The following is a 20,723-nucleotide window of genomic DNA, read 5'->3' on the forward strand; positions in this document are numbered from 1 at the left end:
CGCCCCCCGCTGCCTTTCCCGGGTGTCCGGTGCTGCTGGCGCGCCCCGCGACTCCCGCGCCGTGAGGTCACCTCGGCCCGGCCCGGCCCGGCCTGTTTCCTGCCCGCCCGCCGCTGATTGGCCCGCGGGGCCCTCAGGAATGCGAGCGACCCCTTAAAGGCCAGCGCGGCGCCGGGACCCAGCAGTGCCGCGGCGGCCGGCAGGCAGGCAGGAGCTGCAGCGCACCTGGGAGACGGTGGGAGCTACGCTGCTTCTGGGATCTCCTCGCCTCTCCTCTCTCCCGTTTGAAGGTGAGTGCTCAGCAACGGGAGCCCGGGTCGTGCCTGAGGCGAGAAAACCGAGGCAAAGGGGAAGGATGTCAGCCCGTACGTGTGCTGTGTACGCGGGTGCTGTTGGGCATCCCCTCCTGGACGGCTCGGAGCTTTCCAGTGTCTTGCGCGTCCCGTGCGCCCCCCGCGCCTGCCCCCTTCTCCGGTGTGAGGACGGACGGCCCCGTGACTCTTCCCTTTCTGCTCTCTCCAAGGTGGGTTGGAGACCCTGCGCTCTGCCATGGGGGCGTCCGGCGGACTCGTGCTCCTCCTTGCACTGGCTATCTGTAAGGCCAACCGGATTGTGGGTAAGAGCACCGGCATGATTCTGCATCTGGCACTTATTTAGTGGATAGTAGCAGGCAGGGATTTCTCTTCTTTTTTTTTTTTTTAACAAGCTTTGTGGGATCTCTTGTACTGGCTTTGAAGGGATGAAAGGAAATCTCTTGACCGCAAAAATGTTTAACCTGAGGAATATCCAAATTGGGAACAGCAAAACCCCCACTTCCCAGAACTTGTAACCTTCAGACAAGAAAGTATTGAGCCCTCATGAACTTCAAAGTAGCTTGTGGCTTATCCACCTTTCCACATCATTTGGGGGGTGGGGATGTAGCTGAGGAGGTAGCTTAAAGCAAACAATCTGTCAGGCCCTACGGTGCCTGATGTCCCAGTGCTGGCTGTAGGGAATTCTATGAAGTGAGTCTCTATAGCTGTTGGGATGGCTGTGCTGGATGAGGGAGATCTCCTTCTCTTGCATTCTAGAACGGGCTCTGGCAGGTGTGGGCACTCTGTGCACTTCCCCTCTGTTAGAGCCCGCTGAAATACTGCACTGTCCTTCATGCATTAATCAATGTTTCAGTGACATTCCTGTGCTACCAGCACCCCTAAAAGTGCCCTTTTGGCACAGTAGCTTGTTTTGTGAGACCAAAATCCAGTGTTATTCCTGCCCTCTGCTTCCCCCTCACCCATTTCCCATAATGGGCTGAATTTAAGATTCTCTTCTTTTGCAATGCCCACTGCTCAATTTCCCCCCACCCTTTTTTACAGATACAGTATGTGTCATGGGACTGTGCTGGCTTTGCAGCATTCAATTGCTTCAGATTCCTCCCACTGCTGGTTGGCACCTTACTTATGGTATTTGCCCTGGTTTCTCTGCAGAGTCCGGGGGAGATGATAATAGCGTGTTTGACCTCTTTGAGCTCATTGGCATCACTCGTAAGGCACCTGGGCGCCGGGCACTAGGGGTGTATCTGGTGAAGGGAGCTGAGATCTCCAGCCCTGCCTACCGCATTGAGGATGCCAGCCGCATTGCTGCTGTCTCTGACGACAAGTTCCAAGACCTGCTGGATGCCATCTACGCTGAGAAGGGCTTTATTCTGCTGGCCAATCTCCGGCAGCCCAAGAAGAGCCGTGGTGCACTGCTGGCTGTGGAGCGCAAGGATGGCTCTGGCCATATCTTCAACCTGGTATCCAATGGCAAGGCAGACACCCTGGACCTGAGCCTGTCGGGCAATGGCAAGCAGCAGGTCGTGTCGGTGGAGGATGTCATGCTGGCTGATGGGCACTGGAAGAATATCACCCTGTTTGTGCAGGAGGACCGTGCCCAGCTCTATGTAGGGTGTGAGAAGATGGAGAATGCTGAGCTGGACTTTCCCATTCAGAACATTTTCACCCGAAACCTGGCTAGCAGTGCCAGGCTCCGTGTTGCCAAGGGGGGAGTCAATGACAACTTCCAGGTAAGATTTCTTCTGCCATGTGTCAGTCATCAGCATGGTCCTCCTCCCCAAAAGGGGGTTTCTTAAAAGCATAATAGCCATGCAACCAACCTTAGCTCATACAGAAGCCTGCCAAAGAGAATGGAAGGCATGCAGCCACTTAGAGCTTGTGCAATAAGTTGTCCACTAAGTTTCCAAATCTAGTTGAGTACTTACATGCTAAGCTCTCTTAGAGGTCAGCCTCCTAAGGCAAATCAAGTGCTTGAAGTTTCTGGAAAAAATACATAGCCGACTAACCAATTTAAGTATATGAATGCTCAAACCCCAGAAATATAAGAAAGGAGAAGAGGACATCATTTGTCAAGAGTTACATTTTTTTTTTTCTGACTCTGAGGCTCTTTTTTTTTTTTTCTTCCCCCCCAGAAGTATGGCTTATATCAATATATTTCTAGTCAACTTCCAACTAACTTATTAACATCTGATCACTACAAGTAAAATGTTGACATAATTGCTGCTTTCCTCAAACATGCACATCTCTTTACAGGAAGGAGTGGGTTTAAAAAAAAAAAAAAAAAAAAAAAAAAAGCCATAATTCTTCTTCTCCACACAGGGAGCACTGCAGAATGTGCGTTTTGTCTTTGGAACAACCCTGGAAGCCATCCTGAGGAATAAAGGTTGTTCAAGCTGTAAGTATACAACTGTTTGAATCCACTGCCCTATTGAGAATAGGATCCTTCAGTATGATAGCAAGATAAACCAAGACTAGAATTTAAATGTGGGTTGAAATGCAAACTAGAATTGCATAAAAAAAAATAAATAAAATTCATTTCCTGTAAGCACACAAATGAACTGGAGACACAGTTGTGTTAGCAAGTGGTAGGCATCCTTCAGACAATATAGATGCATTTTTCACTGTCTGTCATGTGTAGTAGTATTATTATTATTATTATTATTATTATTTTAGTCACCAGTGCTATCATTACATTGGACAATCCAATCAACGGCTCCAGTCCAGCTATACGTACCAACTATATTGGCCACAAAACAAAGGACATCCAGGCCATCTGTGGCTTTTCCTGTGATGAACTCACAAATATGTTTGTGGAATTGCAAGGATTACGGTCCATGGTCACAACTCTTCAAGACAGAGTGCGCAAAGTGGTAAGTGCCAACTGCATTCACAACCATTTCCAGAAAGTAGGGTTTAGCAAGTGAAATTATGACTTATAAGGCTCAAATGAACAATAATCTCCTCTTCTCTTTTCTCTTCCCCCCCTCCCAACACATCTAGTGAAGCTGAAAGTAAAACTTAGCACAGAAAGCACCCCTAGGCCAAGTACAGGTAGTCAAAAAGCCCAAGACCAAATCAATAAACTACGACAAGACAGTTTCAGGCTGGACATAAGGAAGAATTTCTTTACTGTCCGAGCCTCCAAGGTCTAGAACCACCTGCCACTGAAGGTGGTTCAAGCACCTACATTGAACACCTTCAAGAGCAAACAGTGGATCCTATGACCCCAGCTGACTTCCTGCCCTTTGGGCAGGGGGCTGGACTCGATCTTCCGAGGTCCCTTCCAGCCCTAATGTCTATGAAATTCAATCTTTGCAGCTTAGACTAACTTGCATAGATTGAATTGATTAAGTGAACAGATCTTGATTCAGGAAATGTAGCTGCCTGCCTGCAGTGGCCCAGGCCAGAAGCTGGGGGGGGTGCTAGAGCATGTCTCCCTGCTTGGCTGGAGGAGAGAGCTTGGGCAAAGGCTAGCTCACCCACCCTGTGGGGAGGGGTTCTCGGGGGGGGCAGGGAAGTACAAAGCATCCTAGGATGCCTAAGGACTGTGAGTTAACTTGAATCTGGAGGAGATCTGGGACAGAAGTTCAATAAACTGATTTTAACCTAAATCAGTTTAAATCTACTACATCCATCCAAGTTTATCTTAAACTGGTTTCGGACACTTTGAAAGCAATCTGTGTGTGCACTGAACTTCTTTTGTTTACAGATTTGAACTGGTTTACAAACACTTATACTGGTTTATGGGCACATCATGATGTGCAGTTAAGTCAAAGCAAAAGCTTTTATTGCTTCACGGGTGCCACATTTTACATGCGTGCCTGGAAGTGCAGCAGGTTGAGCTGGGTTGGAGCAGCCCTGGCTGGCAGGGGGCCCAGGGAGTCAGTCAGGCTGCCAGCATGGGGCTGCTCCAACCCAGCTCAACATGCTGCAGAAGGGTTGACTGTGGCACAAGGGTGTTCCAGTGCAGGGCTAGCTGGCAGGCAGTCCCCACACTGAAGCACGTGTGTGCCCCAGCCAACCCCTCCATCTAAACATGTGTTGCTGTGAAGGGGGGGAAAAAAACTCCAGCCACAGCAGGATAGTACTTGCTTTTACTGCTGCAGAATTAATTTTAGTTTACTTCTGCCTAATAGCACTGCACATGTAGATATGAGACTTTTTTTTTTATTGCAGGGCTAATTAGTCAACTCTGCAGCAAACACTTAGTGTAAATGTGCCGTATGTGTAACTTCTGTCCCTAGTCTCTGTCTCCTTTTTTTCTTTCATTAAGACTGAAGAAAATGAATTCATTGCCAAAGTAGCCCAGATCACTCCTGGAGTGTGCATTCACAATGGAATTCTGCACAAAAATAAAGAAGAGTGGACTATTGACAGCTGCACTGAATGTACTTGCCAGGTAAAGACTTCTAAAATTCATAGTCTCAGTATGCTTTGGCATTGGCAACATCTGCCTAAATGACATTCATCGTGTAAAAGTGAATCATAGTCCAAAATAGACTCGCTTCATCTAAAACCAGTAATGTATTCGCTTGTGCTATAAATGTGGCTTTCATATGCCAATTCTAAAGAAGCATTTTGAGAAGTGGAGTATGCTAATATACCAAACTGCAGTGGTACACTACACCATATCTATTTTAGTAATCCAGGAAACGCCTGTATATTTACACACACAAAATTGTTCTAATAGCAGCTACCATGCTTCCTTCCTTTGAAATACTCTGGTTCCAAACTCTGTCCTCAAAATGCACTGTTTTCTCATTTGATAGGCAAGCATCTTTTCTATTTTACATGAAAACCAGATGTATTGAAAGAAAAGTCTGACTCTTTAACAGCCCCCCCACCCCCCCGGAGGAAAAACAGAACAAACAAACAAAAACAAAAAAACTAATGCAATTCAGTTTGACTTTTTTGAGGCCTGCAAGGAGTAGCAGTTAAGCATATGACACAGGAAGCGTCATGCCCTGTTCCAGTGGAGTGTTGTAAGTTACGCTAAACGTAACTTTTCACACTTGTCTTTGAAGCTCCTTGTATGATCTTCCTCAATCTTATTTATATACTCGGCTTAATTTATTTTTGGGGTACAGATCCACCACATCAAGTCTCTTCTACTTCAATTTGGAAAGCACAGGCTAAGTATTAAAAGTATATGGATATTTATTTGTAGCTGTGCAATACTTGGCTTTGGGCAAGGATCTATATTGAATAAGAAGAGGGTAGGTTTTTGTTTTTTGTTTGTTTTTTGTTTTTTTGTTGTTGTTTGTTTTGTAGATCTTTACAAGCTTCCAACTTGTATCCTGTTAGTGGTATTATAATCCTCCCCACCCTTCTACATGTGGAAATTACTGTACTTGAAAATAGTGGGGGGAAAATGCCTGTAATAGCCAGTCTATTCCTATGACTCGGCTGTTGCTATTGTCCTTCTAAGAAACAAAACTGTCAAAAATGAACACTGCATTTTGGTTCTCATTCAGATGAAGTTTATGTTCTTGTTTTGTCTCTTGGCTCAAAGATCAAGGGCATCAAAGTATAACTTATGGATTTGGGGGGGGGGGGTGAGCCAACTCCACTAACCTTGCTTTTATCTTTTACCCATATAACTAGGTTTAAATTCAGATAAACAATCAAGAAACCTTAAATCTTTGTTCATTCTCTCTTTTTAAAGTCTGACTTTACCATAAAGTTTGACTTGTACATTTGGCAGTTTCCCTTGGTTAACTTATACAAAGCCACAACACTTTCACCCTTGACTGAAAAATAATTGAAGAATAACTTGGGGAGAACTTGGTTACAAGTGACTGAACAAATACTGCTATTGTATTAGCACTAAGCCACAAGAAGCCATGTACTATACTTAACATCAAATCTTTTTGAGGTGTTGCCAATGAGTCTCTCTTGCATTCTTCAGCGCTAAATTCAGAATTCCCAGTTATATATAATTTTTAAATTTGCTTAATTCTTATTTGTAGAACTCTGCCACCATATGCCGGAAAGTGTCATGCCCTCTCATGCCTTGTTCCAATGCCACTGTTCCTGATGGAGAGTGCTGTCCACGATGCTGGCGTAAGTACTTAAAAATGGCTAACACTTCTGTATAATGTGTTCCATTAGTCCCATTTTACTAGGTCTACTGTTCTGAAAAGCATTCTAGATACTATAATCCAGTTATAGTATAATACCACAGAAGTACCATTAGCCTTACACTGCTTATGATTAACTGTTGACTGAGACTCTCTCAAATGATTATGCTGACCTCTTCTAAATAGGCTGTAGTTCAGAATTTTGCTCTACTAAATTGTAATAGCCATTTCTCAAAGTTATGACCTCTGTCCTCCTAGAAACATGAGGACACTCCAGGTAGACTAGGCATAGAATTTACCAAATGTCTTTAATCAAAGGAGTGATGGGTTGAATGTTTACACATGCAGCAAGCTACTTCTGAATGTCTCTTGAGGTGTGTCTACATGTTCATTAATGCGCATTAAATCTAGTACCTCCATTGTGAGGTACTGGAAAAGGTGTATTAGCCTATTTTCGTGTGCATTTGCAAGCACATGTATTTTATGACACTTTAATGTACATGAAAATGGGCTAATGCACATATGTAGATGCACCCTTAATGGCAGTCATCCAAAAGAACATAACACAAGTGGATTTGCAGTATAGGCCACTAGGGAGAAAAATTTTAAATAAATCTAGTCTGATGTACTCTATACTAAAACTGGAGCATTCTGAAACTATTAGAACATAAATTCTCTCTAAATCACTTGGATTTTCAGTGGACAACTTTCAAAGTAAAGTAATCATAACTTTCTTGATTGTAATTATAGAACGATGAATTAAACCTTGTTTACATTGTCCCAAACTGGTTCCTGGAGAGAATTTGATATGATTTTAATTTTAAAACGGAATAATACTGTCTCCCCACAAAGTGCATTAAAAAAAATCTCCCAAAGAAACAGTGCTTTTTAATTGTCTTTTCTGATGAGATCTCTTCTCTGCATATAATACAGATCTTATAAATTATAAGAAGATTCTAATGATGAAACGCCCACAACTCCACTGTCTAGGTCCCAAACAAGTTTTCAGTAACTGAACTGTGAACAAAGAATAACACTAATGTATCTATGAACTTAAAAAAAAAAAAAAAAAAAAAAAAAATAGAGTGCAAGTTGTAAGGGCACTTAATTTTGAAATACTGCAGCTATTGCTTGACTAGGATCTGAACCTAGAAAGTTCTTATACAACTTGCTTGTTTTTTAAGCATCTTAAAGGGGGTGATGGAGGAAATAATGTAAGCATCAGTTTCTTCAAGATTTTAAATACAGATGTGCTCCTTTCCAGCTAGTGACTATGCAGATGACGGTTGGTCTCCTTGGTCTGAATGGACTTCATGCTCTGTGACCTGTGGAAATGGGATTCAGCAGAGGGGCCGCTCTTGTGATAGTCTCAATAACCGCTGTGAAGGTTCCTCTGTACAGACTCGGACCTGCCACCTCCAGGAGTGTGATAAGAGATGTAAGTGTTTTAAGAGTCAAAGACTCTGTTTTTGGGGTTTTTTTGGTGTTTTGCTTTTTAAATATAAACTTAACCTGTGTTAGCCTTTGGCTTCTATAGTCTATTACACTAACACGTTAGGTTAATATACCAAGCTACTTAGAAATGGTATAAGAATTGAAATATTGAGGGTCAGGCAGAAAGTGGAGAAAACAGAATGTATGTTTACTGACTCATTATGAACTGAATTAAATGCAGCATCTTGCAAGACCACACACACACATTCTATTTGACTCTTTTTTTTTTTTTTTTTTTATGGTATCACAAGGAAATTGGAAAAAAAAAAAGTGCAGGTTTGTTATTAGAATTGATTATAGTAGCAAAAGAGTCCTAGGAAATATGTCACAAGGAGCTAACAATGTTGTACCTGTAGTAACAGATATGTCTCCTATTTAGTTAAACAGGATGGTGGTTGGAGCCACTGGTCACCCTGGTCATCTTGTTCTGTTACTTGTGGCACGGGCATGATCACTAGAATCCGCCTCTGCAACTCTCCAGTTCCACAGTTGAATGGCAAACCTTGTGCGGGTGAAGCAAGAGAAACCAAATCCTGCCAGAAAGATCCTTGTCCAAGTAGGTACATTCAAATGAAGGCCATGAAATAACTTGACACAAGGCTTATGGTTGAGCTAGAAGTGCAACTTGTTCCTGATAGCAGTTGATTTAAGTGATGACAGCTAAGTAAAAATAACAACAGGTTTTGGGGTTTGTTTTTTTTTGTTTTTTGCCCCGAGTATTTTTGTTTTTGGTAATACTTAAGATGTAACCTTTTCAGTTGGCTACTTGAGGCTGACACTCTCTAGCCTACATTGTTCCAGTGGCAGGATGCCATGGCATCTTACATGGATGCATCAGAATCTAGTCATAGAGGGGTTAGAAGATGGCATTTTAACTTCCTGATTTTATTTTTTTTTATTTTAAAAAGTCAGCTCTCTGGATGTTAAAGAAGTTTGTGTTATTCCTCTTCTCCTTCCTTCTTTCTTTGCCCCCACCACCCTCCATAGTAAATGGAAACTGGGGACCCTGGTCTCCATGGGATGCCTGTACAGTCACATGTGGAGGAGGCCTTCAAAAACACAGTCGTCTTTGCAATAACCCTGAGCCCCAGTATGGCGGGAAGGATTGTGTAGGTGAACCCACAGGGACTCGGGTATGCAACAAACAGGACTGCCCAATTGGTGAGTAAAAAATATAAAAACCTGTATGCTAGTACTGCTTTACTGCACAATGCCCTAAGGCTAGAAGAGTTAAAGTTACAGTGTTCTGAGGCCTATGCTGTCTGCATCTTTCCAATGTGGAAAATGGAGGAAGTGTAAATCTACTTTCAGTTGCATTGATTTCAATGGCATTACTTGGATTTTTCCCTCTGGCCAATTCAGTTAAGCATCACTGCCCTAGAAAATCTTTAGATCCGATCCTAGTTTTACTACTGGAGTCCCAATTCTCAGATCTTTGCCACTAACTCCTACATGTAGCTGAGAAATGCAAATGGTAGTCAGTGGCTCTTCTTAATTTGGCAACCTAATATTGGTTTCCATATAGAACTTTAGCTTTACTGATGAATGAAGTTGCCTCCAAGAGGTTGGGGGTTTTTTGTGTTTTGGTTTGTTGTTTGTTTGGTTTTTTTTTTTTTTGTTACTATTATAAAATACTACCATCAACCTCTGAGAAACAGATCCTAGAATTGTATATATGTTGCTAACCTGTCAAATGTTTGATGTTTAACACTTTTTTTTTTTTTTTCTTTTTCCTAATCTTGTTTCAGATGGGTGTTTGTCTAATCCCTGCTTTGCGGGAACTACATGTACCAGCTCTCCTGATGGCTCCTGGAAGTGTGGTACCTGCCCCACTGGTTACCATGGAGATGGTATTCACTGTAAAGATATCGATGAGGTAAGGAGGCTACAACTCTCTTTTTTTTTTTTTTTTTTTTTTTTAATGCAGATATTCTAAAAATCCAGTAACATCTCCCTCTATCGTAATCTCTCACTCTGCAGTGTCAAGAGGTTCCTGATGTCTGCTTTGTCTTCAATGGAGTGCACAGGTGTGAGAACACTGAACCTGGATACAACTGCCTGCCTTGCCCACCACGTTTTACTGGAACACAGCCTTTTGGCCGCAGTATTGAGGATGCTACAGCTAACAAGCAGGTATGGCAAATGAGAACTCCTTCCTGGTTTTAACAAACCTCAGAACTACCTTCTGTAGTCTAAAGCAACTTCCAAAAAGGCTTAACATGTCCAGGAAGGGCAAAAAGTAAGCTTTTATCCAGCTTTCACGGTTTGAGAAACTTAAAACTCATCTGAAAAGAGATGGACTAATAAGCGCAACTGAATAGTGTGGGGGTTGTGGGGGGGTGTCTTGCTTTGGTTTTGTTTTGTTTTGTTTTTGTTTTGTTTAAAGCAGTGCCTCCATCTTAATAGGTTATGAAAAGGTGTCCCAAACTTGGGGGAAGAGTAGCTATTTGTGTTGACATTTAGTTGGAACTTTTAACAAGGTCTAAATGAAGAGGTACTTACAGTGTAAATACTTAATGCTGTAGTTGCCCGGTTCCCTTTTGAAGACTAAAGGTTCGACCAAGAAAAATGTACAGTTGCAGTCCTTGGTAGTAGTTTTAACATGGGGGTTGGGTAGTGGCAACAAGATCTGTGTGGTTCCTCTTGGGTCCTAACAGATTTAGGATAAAATTGCCCTAAGTGTTTTTTGGTGGGGTGTGTGTTTTTTTTTTACCTTGCTGGTACATACATACAGGGGATCTGACTTTACTCTTGTATGTGGTCTTCTAGGTCTGTAAACCACGTAATCCATGCACAGATGGAACTCACACCTGCAACAAGAATGCCAAGTGCAATTATCTTGGCCACTTCAGTGACCCAATGTACCGCTGTGAATGTAAGCCTGGCTATGCTGGCAATGGCATTATCTGTGGGGAAGATACCGACTTGGATGGATGGCCAAATGAAAACCTTGTCTGTGTTGCCAATGCCACTTACCATTGCAAAAAAGTAAGTAAACTTCCCTGTTTCCCTATGTATTCTTTCAGTAGTACATAACTAAGGAATGTGCTAAATGGCAAACTCTTATGAGACCAAAGCAGGCCCATAGCTAATTACAGGTATTTAAACTTCTTTATCTACAGTGCAACTAAAAGTACATATTCCCAACTTCGGGGATCTCCTGACAATGCTGCAACAGTGTTTAATGCCAAGACAAACGGCAAACCTACTATTATGCTACTTGGTTGAGTCATCCCTGCAGCATAAAGGAATTGTTAATTCTCCAATAACCATAAAATGGCACATGCAAGCTGCTAGGAAGAGCTTATTCTTGGCCACCCTTAAACATTCATGAAGAAAAGCTTTAGTTCCTCCCCCTCCCCACTCCATTGCTAGACCAATGGAAATACAGGGAAAGACCTTTTCTTACAAGCACCAAGACTTGCTTTTAAAAAATGACCTTCACTCTGGCTCTCAAGTCATTTAATCTTAACTACACTCCTTAATTAAAGAACTAGTTTCATTGTAACAAGATTAGTGAGAAAACAACATTGGGATGGAAAACTACTTTTCTAACAAAGAATGTATTGATTATACCTTCTGTACCTTCTTCCTAGGATAACTGCCCCAACCTTCCCAACTCTGGCCAAGAAGACTACGATAAGGATGGAATTGGTGATGCCTGTGACAGTGATGATGATAATGATAACATCCCAGATGACAGGGTAAGGTACCAAGAAGCCTTCAATGCCTTTTTTTATAGCAGCTTACTGTCTCCCCCTCACTATCTCCCAACTGAATAACCAACTCCTAGCATCTGACCATAAGTTTAACAGGAGCCCCACAGGATATTTTGAGATGTAACTAGTAACTTTCCTTCTCCTGCTTTACAGGAGTTCAAAAGGATATGCTAACAAATAGTTTCAAACTGAAATTACAAACTTGATCATTTATTTGCATCAGTGCTGAATGTAATGGAAACAAATACAAACAAAAAAAAAAGTTCGACTAATTTCAGTGTGAAATAGGATGTATGATTTTTCTGTTATTCCACTTCTTCCCTCCCAGATGCCGTTGTAACCTGGAACGTATAGTGGGGTTTGTTTGTTTGTTTGTTTGTTTGTTTTTTGTGGGGGGGGGAAGAGTGTGTGAACTGAGGTTGTGGTTTTTTGTTTTGTTTTTTTTTGGTTTTTTTTTTTTTTTTTGTCAGTTGAAGTAGTAAGTTCAACCACTGAATTTTTGGGCATTTTCTTTCAACTTGCACATAAATCTCCTCAAAGTCCTATTAATAGTGGTGTCATGCCTTTCTCCTTTTGCAGGACAATTGCCCATTTATTTACAACCCACAGCAATATGACTATGATAGGGATGATGTTGGTGACCGTTGTGACAATTGCCCCTACAACCACAACCCTGATCAGATAGACACCGATAACAATGGTGAAGGTGATGCATGCGCTGTGGATATTGATGGAGATGGTAAGAGACTTTCAGTAAATTAAAAGTAAAAAAAACTTCTACCCTCCCACTATTTTTAGTTCAAGGTTTTTGGACCTGTTTCTGAAGTAAATAGTCTTGAGTCCTTATCTTGTACCACTGGGTAGGGAATAAGTAATGAAGTCCTGTGTTTTATCCCAGGGCTGTAACAGGATCTCTTAAGTTATTATAGTATGCAGGGCAGAAGTATTGTGACTTATCATTTTTTACTTTCCACAGCAAGCTTATTGCACTTTTATAGTCCTCTAATGCCACTTACATTTTTTTTTATATACATGCTTTATTTGCTGTCTAGGCATTCTAAATGAAGGGGACAACTGTCAATATGTCTACAACGTAGACCAGAGAGATACAGATTTGGATGGTGTTGGAGATCAGTGTGACAACTGTCCTATGGAACACAATCCAGACCAGGTACACTTTAATACTCTAGTGTCTAAAAATAATAACTATAGCAAAATACAGTATTTAACTGTTCACTACTATAGTGACACATGGCAAACAATAACACCTCACTGAGAGTTTATGCAGCTATGAGCTATTCTTTGAAAAGCAAAGTAGTGGAAATTTTTTTTTTTTAGGCGTTTTGCACAAACTCTCTGAGTCTCTCTGGAGCACTTCCAGTGGGAGGCTCTTGGGACTTGTCCATTGCAGCAAGTCCTGAGAGAACAGCGTGAAGTTAACAAGGGTAACATTTCTTTAAATAGTGTATATATTCCCTTTTTGATCCCACAAGACAGTGTGAAGTATGGCCATACAGATATTCTAGGTAAGAATAACCAGGAAACTATAAGTTACAAATAAGACATGAACTGAGGTTAAGGAGTTTGGATGCAAAATGTTTAAAGTGGAGGAGAAAAGTGGAAAGCAGTGGTGGACTTTTCTGCCTGAGCTTATACAATATATTTCAGGCATTGACATTCATGGTGTATGCTAGCAAAAGAGGTAGAGTATAGACAGGACTGGAGAGTCATAGCACATCGCATTTTTATTTGTATAAATACAAGCTGCTTTCTTAAGGACAAAGGTTATAGTGACTTTTAAAGGCAACATTGCTCATTGGCAAAGGCAATACTTTGTCTAGATGCCTGTTTTTCTTTTGCATCTTTTTAGAAAAATGCATATTCTAACACTTGTAAAGATTTATATCTTTGTATTGATCATAAGATGGAAAGAGGGAAGACCGTTCCACTGTATTTGCTCCTGCTTAAACATTTCAAAGGCAGCAGCGAGCGAAGCCTGAAGTTATCTTTTAATAGGCAGTAGGATTAATAGCTTCAGGGACATAACTGGAATGCTTGAGTAGTCAGAACAGTTGCTGCAAATCCATGGAATCCAGTGTAAGACTACCTGTAGGGTAAATTAGTATTGCATGTGAAGATTTGAATCAAGCTTATAAAATCACTTGCGTCAAGGGACAAGTTTGACTCCTTCCCAGGGCTTTTCAGGTGAGACAAGGTGGCTAAGTGATCCATTTTGCAATCCGTTTCTCCCCACCCCCACTACAGCTTTCATGGATTTTTCTCCCACCAAATGTACAACTATTGACCTGTAAACATTCTGAGGATGCAGAATATTTTGAGGTACAGGGGGAAATCTTCCTCAAGAACCAGTAGCCATTCAGAAGATATGTGAAGTGCCTACAACACCATGAGAGGAATTCACAAACCATTAAACTAATTATTGAGGCAGCCTTTGGGGGCAAAAAAAGGAAGGAAAAACCCAGAGACCCTTTGACCATAATACAGAAACTGAGTAAATAACTAGATGCTAAGCTGTACACAAACTTCACATAGGAGAAGAATAACTTCTAGCTAACCATTAAGGGAACAACTGTCTTCTTTCAGTACTACTTAGCAGACATACAGACAGCATGTTCTTTCTGTGATTTAAGAACATGGACACGAAACAACAGCTATAAAACAATGTTTTGATAGGCTAGATACTAATAGCCTTGATCTCGCATGGTGCTTTGAGGATCTAGAAGTCTGCGGGCATGAAAGGGAGGGGAAGAGAAGTGAGATCTCTACAAGTCAGAAGGAATAAAGGATGGTAAAGTAGCACAAACTAGCAACAGAAACAGCTCATTGGTAACTGTACTCCATGTGGGAGGGATTGGAGCCCACATTCTGCTACCAAAAATTCAGTTAATTAAGCTAGAGGCACTTTTTTAAGAGAAGTAGCTCAAAACAAGGTAAAAGCTCTTGTATTAACTAAGGAATCATAATTTTTAACACCTTACTGCTCCCCATTCCTGCCACAGTCCTTGTTCCGCAAGTGAATAGAAATCCTAATTCATTCCAGCCTTCAAGTCCTATTTGTCTCACTCTTGTTGTCATCCTCATGTGGTGGAAGAAGTGGAGTGTGTATCTTTTATAATTTAAAAAAAAAAAAGCTTGTTCTTTTGTTTCTGCCCTTCTTTCCTACCAGACAGACACAGACTCTGACCGCATAGGAGATAAATGTGACAGCAACCAGGACATAGATGAAGATGGCCATCAAAATAACCTTGATAACTGCCCCTATGTACCTAATGCCAATCAAGCTGACCATGACAAGGATGGCAAAGGTGATGCCTGTGACCATGATGATGATAATGATGGTATCCCTGACGACAAAGATAACTGCAGATTGGTTGCCAACCCAGACCAGGTGGACTCTGATGGTAAGATAACCAGTACAATATCAAATAGTAAATACCCAAACAGCTTGCCTAAAATGCATAGATTATTTTTTTTTTTTTTTTTTAAATTGCTGTAAATAACTTCTGAATCCTTGACCTATTTAATATTCTTCTTTTAAAGAGAGAGCATATATACAGGCTGTGTTTAATGTTATGGTATTCCTTACTCCTGTGAATTTAGCATAAAATCTTCCTATAAAAATGCCTAGCTGCAAGAAATATATAAGGATGAGGAAAAGAAGATTAGCATACATTACAGTAGCCAGAATCTTTAGATTCACCTGCAATTTTTGTGATATGACAACATTGTGTTTTAAAGACCTGCTAGGCTTCTTGGCTAAATCAATGGTTGGCTAACTCTATGGTTGGTCCAATAAAAGATATCACCCTAAGAAATCCTTGCCTCTTGTAGGCTGCTTAAATGAATTCTGCCTTGTGGTTATGCCTGTCACAGCCAAAAGCTTGTAAATGAGACTTTGTCGTCATATCATTGCAAAACTTGTTAATTTGTTTCCTCCTCAAATATTTATGCCAATACTTGCTTTTTCAGATTTTAATGCAATATTAAACCTTTCTGTAGGTGATGGTCGTGGCGATGCTTGCAAAGATGACTTTGACCAAGATAATGTGCCAGATATTGATGACATTTGTCCAGAAAATGTTGATATCAGTGAAACTGATTTCCGACGATTTCAGATGGTTCCCCTTGATCCCAAGGGAACATCCCAAAATGATCCCAACTGGGTTGTTCGTCACCAGGGTAAAGAACTGGTTCAGACAGTCAACTGTGATCCTGGTCTTGCAGTGGGTAAGTAGAGCATTTTTAGATCCTTTCCCAAATTTGGTAACTTGTCTAAGCATCTAGGACCTGTATAATGCTAATAAGCAGAAGCTCAAACTTGTTTTCCTTTAACTTTTCACCCAGGTTTTGATGAATTCAATGCTGTAGATTTCAGTGGCACATTCTTCATCAACACTGAGAGGGATGATGACTATGCTGGCTTTGTATTTGGTTATCAGTCTAGCAGCCGTTTCTACGTAGTGATGTGGAAGCAAATCACCCAGTCCTACTGGGACTCAACACCAACCAAAGCTCAGGGATACTCTGGTCTTTCTATCAAAGTAGTGAATTCCACCACGGGTCCAGGAGAGCACCTGCGTAATGCTCTGTGGCACACAGGAAACACAACTGGACAGGTAAGAACTGCAATTTTTGGCTGAGTCTTTCCCACACCTAAGGTCAAGCATAGCAATTCTTAAAACATACATGAACGTATATGTGAAAATGTGTGTGAGCAGCATAGGAAGGATTTTTTTTAAACTGCTAAACTTGCAATTTTAGTATTAACTTTATTTCCTCTTGCATTCAGTGAAGGGAATACATGAAGTGCATGCTCTGGCAGTTCATTGTTTCTGACAGTCAGGTTGAGAGATTCAGTTATACACATCCAACTTAAGTGGAATTATTCCGATCCTAGAAAGGTTCTCATTTAATTATTTGAATAAAGTGGGTTTCAAGAGACTCCAGTTTCGGAACATAGAGGTGTATGACTACTATATTTTTAAGGCCTTTGGCTCATGGTGTCAAAATACTAACTTAAATTCAAATGTCTCTGGCTAATTAGTTTTATTCTTATTTGATAGGTGCGAACCTTGTGGCATGACCCTCGTCACATAGGCTGGAAAGATTTTACTGCCTACAGATGGCGTCTCAGCCATAGACCAAAGACTGGCTACATTAGGTAAGTATCATTCTAATATTTGAAATGAAGGAAAAGTGTTTGGTGGTGGTTTTTGTTTTCTTTGTCATTAAACTCATTCTAAAGATGGTAAATTTATCACAATTGACACTTTTTCTTCTTCTTCTTCTTTTGTTAATGCCCTTTGCAGAGTTGTAATGTATGAAGGAAAGAAAATCATGGCTGATTCAGGACCAATCTATGACAAAACTTATGCTGGTGGTCGGTTAGGATTATTTGTCTTTTCACAAGAAATGGTGTTCTTCTCGGATCTCAAATATGAATGCAGAGGTAAGAATAAGATCTTGTTGGCATAGCATCTTAAATATACTGAAAATATTAACATTTCCCACCGCCCAGGTAATTCTCAAATTAAAGAATTTTAAATGTTACTTTAACTTGGGGGGTTTGATTATATTCATGATCGTATTTATACTCTGGGGTCTTAATAAATGGGAGTTAGAAAGCATCCATTTAGTAAACTTTGTAGTTATGTTTTTGTGGGATTTTTTTTTTAGCATCCCTTTTGAAGTGAAATGTTAAAAGCCTTTGCCATTGCAGGATATGATGTTTTAAGAATACTTTTTAACTACCTGTAGCTGTAGATACAAATATTTTAAAAACACTTGGCCAGTTTCTCACCAATATGAAATGCAGAATCTCAACTTAAGTAAAATGGTACCTATGAGCACATGAAAATACTGTCTATAATATGTGCACAGCTCCTGTGAATCGGGACCGATGTGTGCATACATACCTGAAAATCTAGCCCTATACTATATTATTTGAACTCTTTCTTTGCCATTTCAAAAGCATGGCTATCAAAAGGAAAAGACTCAGTTTTATAGATTTAACTGGTAGTTATTTGATTAGCAATATCAAAATATCTTAATGGAATCTAATTCCCCCCTGCCCTCCTTTTTCTCCACAGATCCATAATAGCAAGACTGTTGCCTTTTAAAGACTATCTAAAAATGCTGGTATTGCACCTTCTGAAACCATTTAATCTTTATGAACCCTGGGACCATATGTTGTTTTTGTTTTGTTTTTAATACCTACATAAATGTGGACTCAAAACACATGACCTGCCTCAAGTGCTTTTGAGCAAATGCAAGTGAAAGCAAACGCAGTATTTGATCTCTGCTGACATGAAAGGAAATGTGTCATTTTCATAAATGAGAAATGTCTTCCTCTAAGAAGCACACACTTCAGTAGGAAAGACATTTTGTTCTGGTGTTCATCACAGTGCGGTGTCACTGCCTCTCCAACTGGAGGTCCCATGAAGTAGCATTTTCATAAGAAGAACATCATTGGATGTGCTTTGGACTACTTTTAAAATAAAATAAAACCTTTCCTTGTAGTGAGGGAAGGGATTTGGGGTGGGAGGATAGACTCTTCTTAAGCAAAAATTGCCCTGCTCCCCTAAAAAGGGGACAGTGCTCCCTAGGGTTTAAATCCAGGTAGCTTGGAGGGTCTGTTACATATTTTGTCCTAAACATGTTTTTCAGGTGAAAAATGTTGTCCTTGATCTTATATTGTAAACTAGCTGTATTGGCTAGCTAATTTGTACAGTATAAAACATAAGTTGTTTAACTTAGTGGAGGTTTGTTTTTGTTTTTTTTTTTCCATTTGAAGAAATGAGGGGGCAATGAAAACAGGCACACTGGATCACACCAGTGTGGTGAGAATTGAGATTCCCAATTGGAATCTGATGAAAAGTAATGTACTACATGACATTGCCTGACTTTTTTGTTTTTTGGGGGTTTTTTTTTTTAAGTGTGTATATTTGTGTGCTTTTTTTTCTGTTCCAGTTGTAACAAGAATATAAAGGTGCCAGAAAGCACCACCAACTCAACTGGCACTTGTGCTGGCTTCCAAGGTATACACATCTGTTGTTTGTGGGGGGGCAGGGGGGGGGTTAATTTTTTATTTTTTTTTTATGGTTAAAAAGGCACAAAATGATAGTAGCAATTAAATGAGAACATTCCTTCTCTAAAGAGAGAAAGATACTGACTTTTTTTAAATAAACCTCCTCACTTTTGGCAGAGGGGGCCTGTAGATAAAACATTTTTTAAAAAACGTAAAATATTTATTTTACCTTTAGACTATTGATAAAGCAGGAAAATAATGCGTCAAGACTATCCACATAATCATTGTTACTAGTCTTTATGACTGTAAATACAGATTATTTATTAACTCTGTTCTATACTGAACCTAGATTTTTAGTTTAGAGTTGTGGTGTTTGGTGTTTGTTTGTTTTTGTTTGGTAGGGTTGGAGGGGGCAGGTTTGAAGAAGATGGTGGAAATGGAAATGTATTAGCTACAAAGAGCAACTTTCCCATAAAGAATGTGGGTTTCAAGAAGACTAGCAGGTGGGGATAGAATGTTGTTCTCAGTCTGCACTTTTTATGTCCCTGCCCCTACCCCTTCCTTCACCCCTGGTAGTTGGTGGTAGTCTGGCAGCCTACCATTCTGCTGCTTTAAGAAACAACACCTGCTTCTAGTGGCTGTTGGTTCCTTTCTTTCTGTCTACTGCTTGAGAGGGAAAAGCATCCTTTTATCTAGTGCTGTTAAATGTACATGGTGCTTGACCATTGGTCAGTGTGCCAGACAGAACAGAATCCCTGCCCAAAGGAAGTTGCAGACTGGGAGCACAAATGGCTACAATATCTAACCATGCAAAGAAGCTCCTTCCTTCTTTTGTTTTTTATTATATAAAACTATATATAAATTTGCAGACTGCACATTCTAACTAGCAGTGTGCAAATGCAGAAGTAGGAATGCTTCGCATCCTACATGGGATTTTTGGGAATCCCTTGTGGGTGAGGGAGGGGCTTGATGTATGTTAATGAAAGATCGTTTTGGGTGTAAAGGGCAAAATGATTATACCTATATGTATTTTTTTTTTTTTTTTTTTTTTTTTTAATCTTTCCAAAAAGGAAAAGAAATGAACAAGGTGAAACTCTTATGTACAAATATTACCTCATTGTTGTATGACTGATAACGTTTTGGATCAAGCAAAGTTTAAATGTATAGCAAGCTTTAAGGCTACTGTAGTACTAAAAAAACCTAAATGCTGTACATAATCAAAAAAACTCTTTGCAGAAAAATATATTCCCAGTAAGGAAATGGCATTTGAAGAAAAATGTTAAATACTGTTTCTAATGTTGTGTTTTATATTTTTTTTTTCTGTCATCTTGTATACCATTGCTTGTGATTTATAAATTATTTTCTCATTGCCATAGGAATAGTTAATCACAATTGTATAGATACGCTATTTAAATAATTTATCAGAAATGCTACTTGTAGCGTTAGTATTTCTATTTTTATAAAATGTTTGCACACTGAATTGAAGATCGTTTTTGCTTCCCTCCCCATGTTTTTTGCTATTAGCATAATTTTCTAAGAATGTGCTCCTTTTGGTTTTTTTTTTTTGTATACTTAACCATGTTACACTTTAAAGCTGTGTAAGTTGTACAAAAATTTCTTGCATACAAGGGACAATAAACCAATATGAACATTTTATATTTATACATCCTTATGTCCGCTTCACTTCTTCCCCATGACTTAACATTTGATGGGTCAGTTTAAGTGGTCTAAATATTTGAATCTGGCTTTCAGACCTGAATGAAATCTAAACAGCAGTTCCTGCATGAACAAGCCCAAACCTGCATGTAGATGCCATGAAATTGGGGGCATTTGCTATAACCAGAGTAGGATGAGGTCCAAAATACCCACCATCCAGTGATCCTGGTCAAAATGAATAAAATAGCAAGACTCCTATTGATTTACAGTGGATCTAGAATTTCATCCCTTCTGCTAAGCACAAAATTAAGAGCTGGTGGACTTGCCAACATGTAGTCTGTATTTAAATGTATATTGCATCAAGGGTTGGAGGTTAACTTGAAGTTTGACTAAGTTGATGTCAATTCCATCT

The 20,723-nt window shown here is 40.1% G+C and overlaps 1 protein-coding gene across 2 annotated transcripts; it reads left to right on the plus strand.

The window, feature by feature from the left end:
- Nucleotides 1-133: 133 nt before the first annotated feature.
- Nucleotides 134-20,317, plus strand: THBS1 (thrombospondin 1). 2 transcript variants are annotated; one of them, XM_025197759.1, is made up of 22 exons: nucleotides 134-290; nucleotides 524-616; nucleotides 1,356-2,044; nucleotides 2,634-2,709; nucleotides 2,988-3,184; nucleotides 4,588-4,713; nucleotides 6,284-6,377; nucleotides 7,659-7,832; nucleotides 8,268-8,444; nucleotides 8,876-9,049; nucleotides 9,637-9,764; nucleotides 9,869-10,021; nucleotides 10,658-10,876; nucleotides 11,485-11,592; nucleotides 12,187-12,346; nucleotides 12,660-12,778; nucleotides 14,795-15,029; nucleotides 15,628-15,855; nucleotides 15,973-16,244; nucleotides 16,692-16,789; nucleotides 16,938-17,077; nucleotides 17,718-20,317. In XM_025197759.1, exons 2-22 carry the CDS (start codon nucleotides 550-552, stop codon nucleotides 17,723-17,725), a joined length of 3,642 nt encoding a protein of 1,213 aa, XP_025053544.1. In that variant the 5' UTR covers nucleotides 134-290; nucleotides 524-549; the 3' UTR covers nucleotides 17,726-20,317. The 2 variants fall into 2 exon arrangements, with proteins under 2 accessions (XP_025053544.1, XP_006018565.1); XM_006018503.3 differs by having other exon boundaries at nucleotides 1,467-2,044.
- Nucleotides 20,318-20,723: the final 406 nt, after the last annotated feature.

This window comes from Alligator sinensis, unplaced genomic scaffold, assembly GCF_000455745.1.
Source record: "Alligator sinensis unplaced genomic scaffold, ASM45574v1 scaffold262_1, whole genome shotgun sequence".
Lineage (NCBI taxonomy): Eukaryota > Metazoa > Chordata > Crocodylia > Alligatoridae > Alligator > Alligator sinensis.